At 29.0% G+C, this 16,240-nt stretch overlaps 1 protein-coding gene across 3 annotated transcripts; it reads right to left on the bottom strand.

Moving 5' to 3' along the window:
* Positions 1-1,108: 1,108 nt before the first annotated feature.
* On the bottom strand, positions 1,109-5,928 carry LOC110613422 (DDB1- and CUL4-associated factor 8). Of its 3 annotated transcripts, none has more exons than XM_021754533.2 (5): positions 5,511-5,928; positions 4,207-4,458; positions 3,824-3,964; positions 2,610-3,326; positions 1,109-1,768 (listed from the first exon to the last, which is right to left on the bottom strand). In XM_021754533.2, exons 1-5 carry the CDS (start codon positions 5,619-5,621, stop codon positions 1,454-1,456), a joined length of 1,536 nt encoding a protein of 511 aa, XP_021610225.1. In that variant the 5' UTR covers positions 5,622-5,928; the 3' UTR covers positions 1,109-1,453. The 3 variants fall into 3 exon arrangements, with proteins under 3 accessions (XP_021610225.1, XP_021610224.1, XP_021610226.1); XM_021754532.2 differs by having other exon boundaries at positions 1,109-1,689; XM_021754534.2 differs by having other exon boundaries at positions 1,109-1,470.
* Positions 5,929-16,240: the final 10,312 nt, after the last annotated feature.

Genomic DNA, 16,240 nt, shown 5'->3' with positions numbered 1-16,240 from the left:
AGTAGTGTTTAAATGTTGAATAAGTTTGTAAAGCTACCATCCCTGACACTAAACACTTAGTGTTGGCAACAATTGCTTGCATTTTTTGATAAATTTACAAAACTAACTCTTAATATATATTATTATTTAGCTTACTTCTAACGTATCTTTTTAGCAAAATAATATTTTAAATCTATAAATTTATCATTATTATTATTTTAAAGATATTTATGTACCCCTAATTTTAAAGTTAAAATTTCACTAGTATGATATATAATTTTTAAAAAATGGGATTGGGGAGGCCAAGGCCCAAAATCGTATACATAGGTCCGCCCTTTGGTCAAGGATCGACTTTTACTTCGAAATGAATTTGTTGGACTTGCCACTTTTTTCAGTCATCAAATAAGGTCCTGTTTGATATACTAACAGTTTTAATAGTAGTTATTTATTTTAATAATGGTCAATTATCTTATTAGTTATTAGCTATTAAATATGTTAACATTTAATTATTTTGCTTTCAAAAAAAACATTTAATTATTTATATAGTAATTTAAATCAGAATATTTTTTAAAAAATAATTGTTAAAAATTTTATCTTTGCCCACACAAATAAACAAATTTTATCTTTGCCCAACAATAAAATCATTTTATTTCACAATCCTCTCAAAAAAAAAAATTGCAAAAAATTCAAATAGTCTCCTGAATTATATAATAACACAAAAAATATTAAATTTTATCTTTCAATTTAAATTTAACACTAAACTATCATTAAAAACTAAATAAAGCAATCACTTATCAAAATTAGAGTGTAAATTATACTTTAATAGATTATTGACTTTATTTACATTAAAGCATTTTCATGATAATTCATTGGTAAATTTAAAAATAAAATTTGATAATTTAATGGTAAATTTAAAAATAAATTTAATATTTTTAATCCTACAGTATACTTCAAAAACAAATTTAATTTAGCCTTTTAGCCAAAAAAAATGAATAAGTAATTCACTTAAGAAGGCATCAGTTGAATGCCAAACTCATACAACAATCATCACAAGATAATAATAGGACACAGCTCTCACTGAATGAAAATGAACCACTGCAAAAGAAAATGAGAAGAAAGGATTGATGAATGAGGGAAAAAAAAACTTGCATTAAAGAGCCACTTGGGCATTAAAAATTTTTGAGGCTCCACAAGATATTGTTTTACTTAACCCTATGTTATGTACAATTGCTATATGGTTCTCATTGACCAAAGAGGCAGACAAATAATCTCCTAGCCAAACAACTGATCAGGACTTGATGGATCCCCTCCATCATCTGAATCACTGTTGGCATTGAATGTCAATATAAGCTCTAAAAGTTCTCTACCAGAAGCTGCGCTCTCTCCATTCCGCTCTGCGCCGCTTGTCAGCCTTGGCAATGAAAATAGTTGCAACATCAGGTCCTCTGGTGAAGCCACATGGTACATCCAGCCCCTAGCCTTCGGTTTCAGCTGAACACAGAAAGTGTAAATCAGAATCATCATTTGCATCATCATAACCGTCAACAAAATTATCAATATCCCCATCGCAATCATCATCATTATAATCATCGTCAGTGTCATCATCAGCATCACCACCACTGTCATTAGCATCATCATCATTGCCATCATCATCATCATCATCGTCGTCATCATTGTCATCATCATCATCGTCATTGCCATCATCATCATCTTCATCATCAGAGAAATAATCATCATCGTTGTCATCATCCTCATCACCAAACCAAGGAATGCGATCAAACCTCAGAACCTTTTTCAAACAAGTAACAGCAAAGATAATACTGGCATACAAATTAATTATTCCTCAGATTTCTATAGATTAGATTGAACCAGAAAGATCATATCAGAGTCACCAGACTGAAAAGGATTGCCAAAAAACCTCCATTTTTGTAGTTTTCGCTTTTCCAAGGGTTGAATCAAATACATGCCCTCTTTCTCACAAATGTAAAATGGGAAAATATTAATCAATTAGCTTCCCTCTAGAATACCAAAAAGTACCCCCACTGGCCCACCCCCCATCACTACATTCTGTAATATTAATGAATACAAAATTACATTTTGATTATGTGTCCGGCCAAAAGCTCAAAACTTGGATAACTCCACGCAGATATGCAAAGAGTAATGTTGGACTACCAATTAGGGGAGATTTAATTTAGCACTAATCCACCTTGAAAGAAATATAGAAAACAGTTTGGCTTAATTAGTGTATTTTCAATATTCACATTTGTTATTAGGACTATGGCTTACTTTGTGATGCCTGCTGTTATGGGCTCTACATTTTTTGATGGCATGTAACTAAATCAAATATTCAGGCTGTTGGTTTCCTTTCTTTGCATCATCCCCCCATTTTACATTCTACATCATGAAGATAAGCCACCAAAAGAAACATTTACATCAATCCAATTAAAGTTTAAATTTTTCTCCCAGAAGCAAAGAGATCATATTTTCCAACTTTGTTGTCTTAAGGTCATGCATGAAATCTGAGTCATTTTTTTCTCATTTAGAATTTACAGCTAGGAACTTGAAATCAAATAAAATAGAATTTTGAAGGATATGCTCTCAGTGACAAGCTCAACATTAATAAAGCATACCTTTTCAATGTTTGCAGGCAAAGTAGCCCTCTCAAAGGCTTTTGGAGTCCATATCTTTATATCAGTCTCAATTCCACTACTAGCAAGCCCAGTGATATGAGGATGAGGTTCAATGCAGTTCACAACATGCTTATCTGCTTCCATGACACGAATGAGCTCCCCACCCTTTTTCTTCCAAATGAATATTCTACCACAGTCTGACCCACTCACCACGTACTCGCATCCAGGCCCAAAGAAGCTCACCCCTTTCACAGTCTCACAATTTCGATGTCCTTTGTATACCTGGGGAGTGGGTTTTCCATCAGCATCCACAGGCCCCATTTCACTAGCATCGCTGCAAACTGAAGAGGATAGGTCTGGATTGAGACCCAATCCCATGTCACGGGTGAAAAGGTAGATGAACTCATCATTATATGAGACTAGAAGCTCGCTCTGGTCTGAGAATGATAAGCCTGTTATTCCAACTTGCTCATCACCAATCAAATGCGGAGGACAAAAGTAATCTGTAGGTCGACCAAATTCAGTTGACCCATCCCACTTATACATGCGGACATCATATACTCGAGTATACTCATCTGTCCCCGCAACTGCAAAGAGATTTGGGTTTCGTGGATCAATTGAAATTGCATTTAGATGGACAACTGGCGTGTAATTCTTCCTATCCTCAATTGGTTGGCAAGTGAAAAGTTCTGTCGCACGCCTAGTTCTCAGATCAAACTGACATGAAATTAAGAGTGTCACATAATTGTATTAACAAAACTATGCAATCAGGTGAAAATCATATTACAAGATCAAAAGACGTGGAAATAGTATAATATACTCCACCCTATTGTTATCAAAGACAATCAGGGTTAGGAATCAACCAGCTATTTGACTTGTCAATTTGCTAAAGACATGAGAAGAAATAAAAAAAGAAAATGACAAATCGGCCCTTTTCTTTTCCAGGCCCTCTTTCATTAGCTCAGCAAACTCTACTAGATTTCTAAACCTCCATCCGTCTTTCTATCTTAACCTTAAAATATATAAGTACCATTGCACATTTCCAATACTGTCCCACATCACCTGAAACTAAAGTATTGTCACAGTCCACAAATATCTAACACGTATCATGCCGAGCAACTGTTTAGGTTTTCAACACAGAATGGTACTTGTGTTAACAAACAAAAGTGCAGAGTTCGACACCCACTGAAATGGGAAATGACAAAATAACTCACATGTTGAACCAATCCATCCTCGCCACAAGTATAAAATATATGAGGGCTCCCAGGCTCAATAGCCAACTTATGAGCTCGCCCTTGGTGTTTTGCTAGCAATGCAGTCTCCACCGTGTGCTCCAGAATCTGAGCACGTCGAACCTAGAATAGATGTCAAAGTTGTCATTAAGCATACTATCATATTTGAGATGACACATCTTAGACTATTAACATGGCTCCCTCTTTGAACTAAGGAGTTCTTTGTAATATAAAGCACAAGCCATTACTCGACTGATATCATCTCAAGCTAAGAAGAAGTATAGCCAGAATCTACAATAGTGCATATGCCAAGTTGCAAAGACATGGGTATATCACAATCATGTCCTTTTAAACATAAGATTTACCTGACCATCTGCAGCACAAGTAACAATGCTTCGATCATCTGTGTAAGGCATTATTTTGGCTTGAAAAACATTGTTATTATGACCAGAATGGAAAGAAAGCTTGATACGGCCAGTTTCCCAGTCCCAGAGTATGACCCGCCTGTCATCAGAACCTGACACCAGAACGTCACCATCAGCATTGAAGCTTACGGTATTTACACAACCTCTGTGCTTCTCTAGCTTCTTGTATATTTCAAGTCTCAGTACAAGATCCTGAAAATAAGATAACTATTGCTTTAGAGCTTTGTCTATGGATGCAAAATTCATAAAGAATTGAAACCACACCTTCCCCGCCCCCACCAAAAAAAAAATAAATAAAGAAAGAAAAGAAAACACACACACACACACCAGCTTCATTATACTTAAAGCACAAACAAATAAATAAATAGATAACTTCCTCTTGTAATTGCCTCCTTTTTTCTTAATATCTGTATCAACTATATTTTAACAGGATTGCACTTGTTCCGAACATAGTAAAATATTTACAAGAGCACCCCCTAGGAGCAAAAAAGGCTGAACCAAATAGATATATCAAAATATCCCAATATGAGTAAAACCTCATAATGGCCAAGAAAAATAGGAAAACAAGAGAACGGAATAGCAGATGCACAACAAGAGAAGGAAGTGAAAGCAACGGAAGTAAATGGAAGATAGATAAATTATCCCCAAAAGCATCTGTTATATATTTGCTTATTCACTTGTTTTACAGCCACACAGAGTAATCTTAGCCATATATGCTTCGAAAAGGATAAATCCATTACAAATACCACAATGCAGCATTCAAGACAGCCCCCATTGACTAGTTTCAACATCACCAACAGAGAAGATGACTTATCAATTCCATTTCAGTTCAATTAGCTTTCATTTGTAACAGTAAGAAAACTTCCCAGAAGACAATTAGAGACGAGAAACCCCCAGAACAAGTCTTTCCATCCAACAGCAATTAATACTTGTTACCCAAAGAACCCAAAAAAAAAAAAAAAAAAAAAAAGAAAGATAACCTCAGTCTCTTGACAGTTAGATAGCTAATACAAGGTTGTACAGCACAAAATCAAACAACCATATCAGCTTTACATAATCAAAGATATCTGCTATCCCATACGAAATATCTATGTCAAATAATTGCACAAAACACCTAATCATGAAACCCCAGAATTAAAATCTAACCACACACATTGTTTAAGTTGACAAAAAAAAAAAAACAACTCAACACACTAAAAAAAGAGAGAGAAATAACAAGAATAAGATTAAACAGAGAGAAAGACCTCAGAAGCAGCGAGACGGTGAGCGAAACTCCTAGTGGAAAGCTCACCAACCTCCCGTTGCCAAACATTGGGCACCGCCTTATCGGGAGTGATTCTAGCTCTCTTTTTCATTAGAAAACGGAAGAGGAATCAATCAAGAATCAAAATTGACAAAGATCGAATCAATTAGCGAAGTGAGTGAGTGAAAAAGGAGCGAGCCAGTCGAAGAGAGAGAGGGGTTTGAGGTTGGGGATCGTGGGGTTTCTGTTATAGAATTGTCGAAGAGCTCTGCCGCTGTGTCTCTCTCTCTCTTTCTGCAGAGATGGGTCGGTGATGGTTTGGCTCAACACTCACCACGATATTTATCACTTGTTCTCTTCCTCTTTCCTCGCCTTTTATAGTCTCTTCTTTCTCTGTGAAAAACACCAACTCAACGTACGTGTTCGCATTCGTGTTCCTCTGCTGCATATTATAGAGAGGATTTAATTCCATACACGCAGTTTCACGGAGTACGTAAACATGATCATGACACGTGGCAAAAATATTAGATGTATTATTTAATACTTTCATACTAAAAATTTATTTTTTTAGTATTTATATAGATCACAAAATTTATTCTTTAATTTAAATTAATTTAAATAATACTATTATTACATATTTTAAATTTTTAATTCAATTGTAAAATATCATCCACTTTTAAATTTAAATAAACTTTTAAATTAATTTATATAATAAAATTATTATTTATCTTAAAATCTAAATTAAATTATAAAATCAAAAAATATCCTATGTTTCCGTATAAATTATGGATTTATAATTAAAATTTTAAATGTTAAATTTTATTAAATTCAATAAATTATTATTATAATAAATAATTAAAATATCTTAAATTTAAAATTAATAACATTAAAAATTTATCTCACATTCATATTATTATGTGTATTTTTACGATAAATAAATATTATAATAAAAGGTCAGATGCATTCATCTTCGCAATGATGAATGCTCATAATATAATGTTTCAAAAGAAATCTGATTAAATTAAAAATGCTTGTGCGTTTCGCTTATGAGAATTTATAATCTAACTTACATTAAATTAAAAAATTAATGATAATAATATATTATTTTTAATAATATATAGAAATTAAATATAATTAAAATTAAAATATTTTAATTAAATTTTAAAATATTAAAAATAAAGTATAAAAAATAAAAAATAATTAAAAAATTAAACTCATCAAAGCAAATTAAATTTAATAAAATCTATTCCATTTAAATTAATTTATACTTAAAATCAATTTAATTTAATTTTTATAAATATAAATATAAATTTTTAATTTATTTAATTTAATTCAATTTTAAATTCAAGCAAAACCCTAATCAGAAAATCTGCTAAATCTATCAAAACAAGACATTAGGCCAGAATAAGCGGCAGGTACACAATTTCCTTATTCAAATTGAACAAAATAGACACCATCCATGAATATATCCTTGGACTCCTATATTTCCAATTCTTACATCCTCCGCTAGCTGTTATCGTTCACCGATTCAATTTAAAATTGAATTGAACTGAATAAATTAAAAATTAAAATTTTAATATTTATAAAAATCAAATCAAATTGATTTTTATTAAAAATTAAATTGAATTGAATCAATTTAATTCAATTCGATTCAATTCGATTTGATCGGTTTAAATTTTTAATAAATTTTTTATTTTTTATCTTTTATTTTTAGTATTTTAAAATTTAATTAAAATATTTTAATCTTAATATGATTTAATCTCTCTATATTATTAAAAATAATATACTATAATCATTAATCAGTTCGATTCAATTTTTTAAATTTTTTTCTGATCAAAATCAAATTGAATTGAAATAACTGAAAATTTTAAAATTAAAAATCAAATCAAACCGAAATGAATAAAAAATTCAATTAAAATTTTAAATTAATTTAATTCGATCAATTTTTTCAATTTCTACCGCTTATCTCTTTTTGGTATTTTTTTTTTCGAATTACCTATCTTTTATTAACCCGTCATTTATCAAGAAATTTACATGACATTTACATGATTAATATATATATATTTATATATTGTTCAAATAGAAAAATAACAAGACGTTAAATATACATAAATAAAAGTATATCTTATAAATATAAAAATAGATTAAAATCACTAAGTTTTTCTAGTGGATTGAAAATAAAAAATGAATACTAATTTTATTATTATTTTTATATAATGTGATAACGATAAACTATTATAAGAAGTTCAAACTACATATATCATTATTTATTTATTTATTTATAAATAAATCGTTTTCATATTTAATTTTATGTTTGTTGTAAATATCCAAATTTTATTTTTTATATTAATTTTATTATGATATAATTTTATGATTATTTTAGAGTATAATTAATATTAAATCATTTCACTAAACTATGTATCGAAATGTAGATTTAAATAGGAAAATTAAAAAAAAAATGTAACACAATTTAATATTTTTACATCGTAGATTCCAGTATAGATGTTTATTTGTTAAATTTTAATAAAATAATATAATAAATTTTAAATTAAAAAAAAACAATCAAGTTTTGATTTAAAAAAAAACAATCAAGTTTACAATTTTTAAATATTACTAATTTTATATATTTAAAAATCTATTTAATAACTCTTAAAATTAATTTAAATAATAAAAATATTATATTTTTAAATTTAAATGTAATTGTAAATAAGTTAAAATTTTAAAAAAAATTTAAAAACATGTATTCACAAATTTAATATGGTGATAAATATATCTAAATAAATTTGAGAGGTTTTGGTACTCGAATCTCCATTTCAAATAAAAAAAAATATTTCAAACAATCTCAATATTTCTTCTTTTTCCACTTTTATATATAATATAGATTTTGAGTTAATTATTTTTATTATTTTTCAAAATTTATCAATATTTAAATATATTATTTTGATAATTTTACATCAAAAATTTCATTTTCTATTATTTATATATATATGATATATCTCATAATTTAAATATTTATTTAATTAATTTAAATAAATTGAGATAATAAAATTTGTTTTTAGATTTTATTTTTAGGTTACATTCGTTATCACGGAAGGATTTCTATTTTTTATTTTCTCAAAACTAAAAATAATTTTTTTTTATTTTTATTATTTACTTCTTAAAAATAATTTTTTAAAACCAGTTTATATAAAAATAAATATAAATTTTATATAAAAATGAGAAATAAAATATTTTTTAAATATAATATTAAATAATAAAATAATAAAAAATTATGATTACATAATATATGATATTATAATAAAAAATTATGATTTGATCAAAAATTTATTAGTTAGTCTTTTAATTTTGAAAAATATATTAAAATATTTTTAAATTTTTAAAATTTACCATTAATCTCCATTAATTTTAATTATTAAATATTATAAAAATTACTATTTAATTTTTGTGATATAAGAAAAATTTATTAATTAATCCATTAATTTTTAAAAATATATTAAAATATCCTTAAAATTTTAAAAAATCTACTAATTAATTTTCTAATAATTTTAGTTGTTAAGTGTTATAAAAAAATTTAAATATCCTTAATATGAAAAAATTAATTAATAGACTTTTTTTATAAGATTGAATTATCAATTAATAATTTTTTTTATTATAAGGATGAAATAGTAAAATATTTAATAGTTAAAATTAATTAAAAATTAATTCATATATTTTTAATTAAGGATGCTTTAATATATTTTTTTAAAATAAAAAGATTAAATAATAATTTTTTTTAAAAAAATCTAAATATCTTCAATACGGAAAGATTAATTAATAGGTACTTTTATAACATTAAAAGATTAATTAATAAATTTTTTATATTATAAAGACTAAATAGTAAACTATTTAACAATTAAAATCAATAAAAAGACCGATTAGTATATTTTTTAAAATTTAAAGAATATTTTAATTTATTTTTAAAATTTTAAAAATTAGTTAATGAATTTTTCTTTATCATATAAGAATTAAATAATAAATTTTTTTATAATAATAAAATAAAAATATATTTTATAAATTAATTAAATAAATATGTATTTAATTGATGAGATAAAATTTTAAATAATAATTTAATAAAAATTATAAAAAAATAATATTTTAATAGAATATGTAAAAAGAAAATTAATATTTGTAATTTCAGTTTTTAATTTTTTGATTTAAAAAATGTTTTATAACAAAGGAGTAAAAGTAAAAATGCAAAACTATCAAATGAACAAATTTTATATTTTTTTATGAAATAAAAAATAAAAAATAAGAAAACGCAATAATAACGAATGCAATAATAATGAAGATATTTTTAGTATTTTAAAATTTAACTAAAAAATTTTAATATTAGTTATAGTCTATTTTTTTATATATTATAAAAAATATATATTATTATTTATTAATTGGTTTGATTTATTTTTATCAATTTTTTATTAGTTAAAATCTAACTAAATTAAAGATATTAAAATTTTTAAAATTAAAAATTAAATAAAAAATAAATTGAATTTTTAAAATATTTTTTTTTAAAATTAGCAACGATATAGATTGACAAAAGAAGATATGGGATATAATAATTCACCTGAACTATTATTTTAGTAACTAATAATAATGATATAATGTTTTTGGGCTATATTTTGCTATGCATGATAAATAATTTATTCTTTTTAATTTGACATTTTCATTATATTTCAAAACTTGTTTCTTAATTATTTAAATTTAAATAATAATTGATTTTCATTTGAATTTTCTTAATTAATTAATTTTCTGAATTATTTCTTAATTAATTAATTTTCTGAATTATTTCTTAATTTAATTAATTAAGTAAGTTTATATATATATATAAAAAAAAGACAAGAAAACCCTAATCCGACAATGTTTGAGCTCCATGTGGCAAGTTTGAAAGAGGTAAATAATTTAAGAGATGCCACATGGCAATCATGGAGAAGATTTAGCCTCTTATATATATATATATATATATATATATATATATATATATATATATATATATATATATATATTAGTTTTTAATAATAAAATATAATTTCTATAATTTTTAAATATTATTTTTTAATTAAAAGCAACATTTAAAAATATATAGAAATTATATTTTATTATCAAAAATTAATATTTTAATATTGATAAGACCTAATTAGCTTTTAATATAAAGTTGTGAACTTATTTAATAAAAAAAATTAAACTGGACTTATTTGATTTTTAATAAAAAGTATAGGGAGAATATAAACTTATTACTATATTTTTACTGCAGCTCACTAAAGAAACAAAGTGAAGGAGTAGTCGGTACTTAGCACTTATTAGCGAAGGGTTTCGCCTGTAATTTATCCCATAAGCCAAAATTATATGTTAGTTGCTTGCTCCAACTAATTCACTGATATCTGTGGTATTTGATTCAAACTGAAAAAATTGATTAAATTGAATTAATTTAAAATTTTAATTTAATTTTTTATTCATTTCGATTCAGTTTGATTTTTAATTTCAAAATTTTCAGTTATTTCAGTTCGATTCGATTTTAATAAAAAAATTAAAAAAATCAAACTGAATCGATTAGTGATAATAATATATTATTTTTAATAATATAGAAAAATTAAATTATATTAAAGTTAAAATACTTCAATTAAATTTTAAAATATTAAAAATAAAATGTAAAAAATAAAAAAATTTATTAAAAATTTAAATCGATTAAACTGAACTGAATCAAACTAAATTAAATCGATTCGGTTCGATTTAATTTCTGATCAAAATCTGTTCGATTCGATTTTCATAAATACCAAAATTTTGATTTTTGATTTATTCAATTCGATTCGATTTTGAACCGAATTAATCGAATGCTCACCCTGCAATTCACATTAATATAGAACATAGGGACTTCTAATGTAAATTCAAAACAACCACATAAATTAAAAGAAATAAGAGACACTACTTCTTAAATAAAAAATTACTATTTAATTTCTATTTTATAAAAAAAATTATTATTAGTCCTTCAATTTTAAAAAATATATTAAAATATTTTTAAAATTTTAAAAAATTTATTAATCCAAGAGAAGTTTTTTCTTAGTGGATTATCTATCCAAAGAATTTTTCTTGCTCATTAGAGTTCTCATATTTCCACCTGTCTTAAATTTTGTGCTATGAGAGTTCTATGGAATTGATAAGGCTTAGAATTATAATAAGTTTAGAGTCATGATAAGATTAGAGTTGTGATAAGATTTAGAGTTATGATAAGTTTTAGAGTTGGTTGAAATAATATTTGTTATTCATACAATTTATATCCAACTCAATCACTCGTATATACTATATAAATGTATTCTATATAGAATTACAAAGAACACATAGAATTCTCAAATACCATAAATCTTCTATATGGTATTAGAGCCATAAAGGTTTTACAGTAAATTATTCTCTTTTCTTTTACGTTTTTCTCATCTTGTTCTTCCTTCTGTTCGTACCAGCAATGGCTAACACTGAGCAATATCTTGTTTCAACCACTATTGGATCCACATCATCTATTCCCAACACTAAGCAATCTCTTATTTCAACCACTATCGGCTCCACATCATCTATTCCCAATATTCAGATTCCAAACGTCACTCAATTTCTCACCATTAAACTCACTTCGGCTAATTATTTGCTATGGCATGCACAAATCATGCCTCTTCTTCATAGATACAGATTGGCTTCTTATGTCGATGGTATTGTTATTGCACCAGATCGGTTTTTATCCACTGGCGAACCAAATCCCGCATTTATGGATTGGTTCTGTGACGATCAGATCGTTCGTAGCTGGATCAATTGTTCCGTTTCTGAATCTATTCTTCATCAGATTACTCGTTGCACCACTGCCAAGGATGCATGGGACAAGCTCACTGTAATCTATTCTGCCGGTGCTAAAACGCGGATTCAGCAGCTGCGTAAACAACTCAAGCATCTGCAACGAGGTAATGATTCGATTGACAATTACATGCGCAAAGCCAAATCGTATTATGATCAGCTTTGTGCATTAGAAGGATCTGTTACCGGGAAAAATCTTGTGTGCGATGTTTTGGAAGGATTGGGTTCGGATTATCGTCCTTTTACGCGTGCTATAGAAGCACGAAATACTCAGATTACTTTTGATGAGTTGTATGCATTACTACTCAGTGAAGAATCCCAATTGAAGTTTGATTCTCTCACTCTTAATTCTGTCATTCCTGCTACTGCTCACTATGCAAATTCTGGGCAAGGCAGTAGAGGGCGTGGCCGTGGTTACCGTGCGCGTGATGGACAGTCATCATACCAAGGACGCAATTTTGGGCAGTCTAGTTATGCTTCTGGTCGTGGCACTTCTACTTTAACATGTTTTAATTGCAATGGAACAGGACATGTTTCAAGATAATGTCCCTCACCTCGCACCAATCCTCAAGCCAATATAGCCAAAACTCAAACTGAATCTCTTCAGGCTTGGACTGTGGACTCCGGTGCAAATTATCATCTAGCAGCTAATCAGGAAACTATAGCTCATCCTATTCCTGTCAATGATGCCACCGCTCTCACAATTGCCAATGGTAAAACACTTTCTGTCTTATCTCGTGGTTCTTCAATTACTTCTATTAATTGTCATAATTTTCATTTGAATGATGTCCTTTATTCACCTGCTATCACTAACAATTTAATGTTAGTTTCTGCTTTTACCTCACAAAATAACACTTCAATTGAATTTTTCCCTGACAAATATTTTGTGAAGGATATCCCCACGAAGCATGTATTATACCAAGGCCCGAGTGACAATGGCCTTTATCTCTTTCCTTTGCAGAAAGTTCGGTCATTCTCTCCAAAAGCTTTCCCAGCAACAGTTTCATTATGGCATGAGCGGCTAGGACATGCAAATTTTCGAGTTGTTCATGATGTTCTTAGATCTAATAATATTTCTTTTGTTTCTAGTAATAAATTTCATCATTGTCATGCTTGTAATGTGAGTAAATCACATAAATTACCGTTTGTTGATTATCTTTATTGTGTGATTTTCTATGATCATTTTAGTAAGTATTGCTGGTTATATTTTCTTAAACAAAAATCTGATGTCTTATCTGTCTTTGTTCAATTTCGATGTTTAGTGGAAAAATATTTTGGACTACATATCAAAAACTTTCAATCGGACTGGGGGGGAGAATTTCGGTCTTTGTCCAATTACTTGAAACAACATAAATTACCGTTTGTTGATTCTCTTTATTGTGTGATTTTCTATGATCATTTTAGTAAGTATTGCTGGTTATATTTTCTTAAACAAAAATCTGATGTCTTATCTGTCTTTGTTCAATTTCGATATTTAGTAGAAAAATATTTTGGACTACCTATCAAAAACTTTCATTCGGATTGGGGGGGAGAATTTCGGTCTTTGTCCAATTACTTGAAACAACATGGGATTTCACAAAGGGTTTCTTGTCCTCACACTCCTGAACAAAATGGATGTGCAGAACGAAAGTATAGGCATATTGTTGAGTTAGGCCAATCTCTATTACATCATGCTTCAGTTCCTTACAATTACTGGACCTATGCCTTCAATACTGCTACCTACACAATAAATAGATTGCCCTCTTCATCCAATAACAAATGCACTCCCTATGAAATTTTATTTCATGAGAAACCTACTTATGATGAATTGCGTGTGTTTGGTTCATTGTGTTATCCTTGGTTGAAAGCTTATTCATCTCACAAACTTGCTCTTAAGTCTTCTCGTTATATTTTTCTTGGCTATAGTAAACTTCATAAAGGGTATACTTGTCTTGAAATTTCTTCTAGTCGTCTTTTTATCTCACGCCATGTCTTGTTTTTTGAGCAGAAGTTTCCTTTTAAGAAGTTGGATGATAATGGCACTACCTTAGTGGCTGAAGTGAGTCCTACGTCCATTCCATTACCACCCATTCTACCTTTGTCAAATACACAAACTGGTATCCTAGGAGCAGCTCCAAAACACAACTTACAAACCTCTCCTAGACATCAAAATGACGCTGCTTCCATTACTCCAGCCCTTACCCAAAATGACGCCACAACTGACACAAGTCAGGTCCACATACCAAGCCCATCACCTGAACGCACCGTATCACTAAATACTAACCAAATCGAGCTGATCAATTTTCGTCCTGTTTCTTTGCACATTAAGACACATTCCATGGTGACTAGACAGCAAACGGGCAAGCTCAAACCGCAAACTCCATGGCCTCCAAAGTTAGATAATGTGACTGCTTCTTTCTCAGTACCTAGTTGCTATACTCAAGCTGTCAAAGATCCAAATTGGCGTGATGCCATGATTCAAGAGCTTAATGCTTTAATTCAAGCCGGAACTTGGGAATTCATCCCTCGGGACAAGGCACAGAATATAGTTGATTGTAAATGGGTGTTCAGAGTTAAACAGAAATCTGATGGCAGTATTGATAGATATAAGACTCGCCTTGTTGCTAAAGGATATCATCAACGTCCCGGCATTGATTACTTTGAAACCTTTTCAAACCAACTACTATTCGAATAATTTTGTCCTTAGCCGTCTCAAATGGTTGGTTAGTGAAACAATTAGATGTTTATAATGCTTTTCTGCATGGAGATTTGGATGATGAAGTTTACATGGAATAGCCTCCAGGTTTCACTGATACATCTAAACCAGATCATGTTTGTCGTCTACGCCGTTCACTATACGGTCTTCGTCAAGCTCCACGTCAGTGGTATAAACGTCTATTCTCAGCCTTAATCAATCAAGGGTTTCGAGTCTCCTGCCGATTCCTCTCTATTTTGCTATGACAAGAACAATATCAAGTTGTTTATCCTTGTGTATGTGGACGATATTATCATAACCGGTACATGCAGTCATACTTTAAATCATATTATTTCCTCTCTCAAATCTGAGTTCATGTTGAAAGATTTGGGCACATTGGAGTATTTCCTTGGTATGGAGGCAACTTGGACCGTTGATGGACTTTTGTTAACTCAACAAAAGTATATCCTTGACTTGCTTCACAAAGCACAGATGGGAGATTGCAAGGGAATCTCCACATTAGCAACTCCAAAAGATAAGATGTCTGCTATAAAAAGCCGCCCAATGAGTGATCCCACATTATATCGGAGTATAGTAAGTGGATTGCAATACTTGAGTTTAACTCGACCCGAGGTCTATTATTCAGTTCACAAGGTTTCTCAGTTTCTTCATGCATCTATTAAGGATAATTGGTGTTCGGTTAAGCGTATATTGAGGTATCTCAAGCACACTGTTGGTCATGCTCTTTACATCTCCAAATCGGCAAATACAAATTTGAATATATATACTGATGCTGATTGGGCGAGTGACATTGATGATCGCAAGTCTACCACAGGTTATGCTATTTTCATGGGCACAAATCTCATATCTTGGAATTCCAAGAAACAACAAACAGTTGCTCGTTCATCAACAGAGGCTGAATATCGAGCTATTTGTCTTGCTGTCACTGAATTAACTTGGATTCAGTCAATGTTATGTGACATTACTTTCCATTCCACCAAAACTCTCAACTTGTGGTGTGATAATATTGGCGCAACATATCTTTCTATCAATCCTATTTTCCATGCTCGGACGAAGCACTTGGAAGTCGATTTTCATTTCATTCGTGATAAGGTGCAAAAGAATGAAGTCAAAGTACAGTTTATTTGCTCTAAAGATCAATTAGCTGACATTCTGACTAAACCATTATC

The sequence above is a fragment of the Manihot esculenta genome, chromosome 4 (assembly GCF_001659605.2).
Source record: "Manihot esculenta cultivar AM560-2 chromosome 4, M.esculenta_v8, whole genome shotgun sequence".
Lineage (NCBI taxonomy): Eukaryota > Viridiplantae > Streptophyta > Magnoliopsida > Malpighiales > Euphorbiaceae > Manihot > Manihot esculenta.
This window is presented reverse-complemented; position numbering and strand designations above follow the sequence as displayed.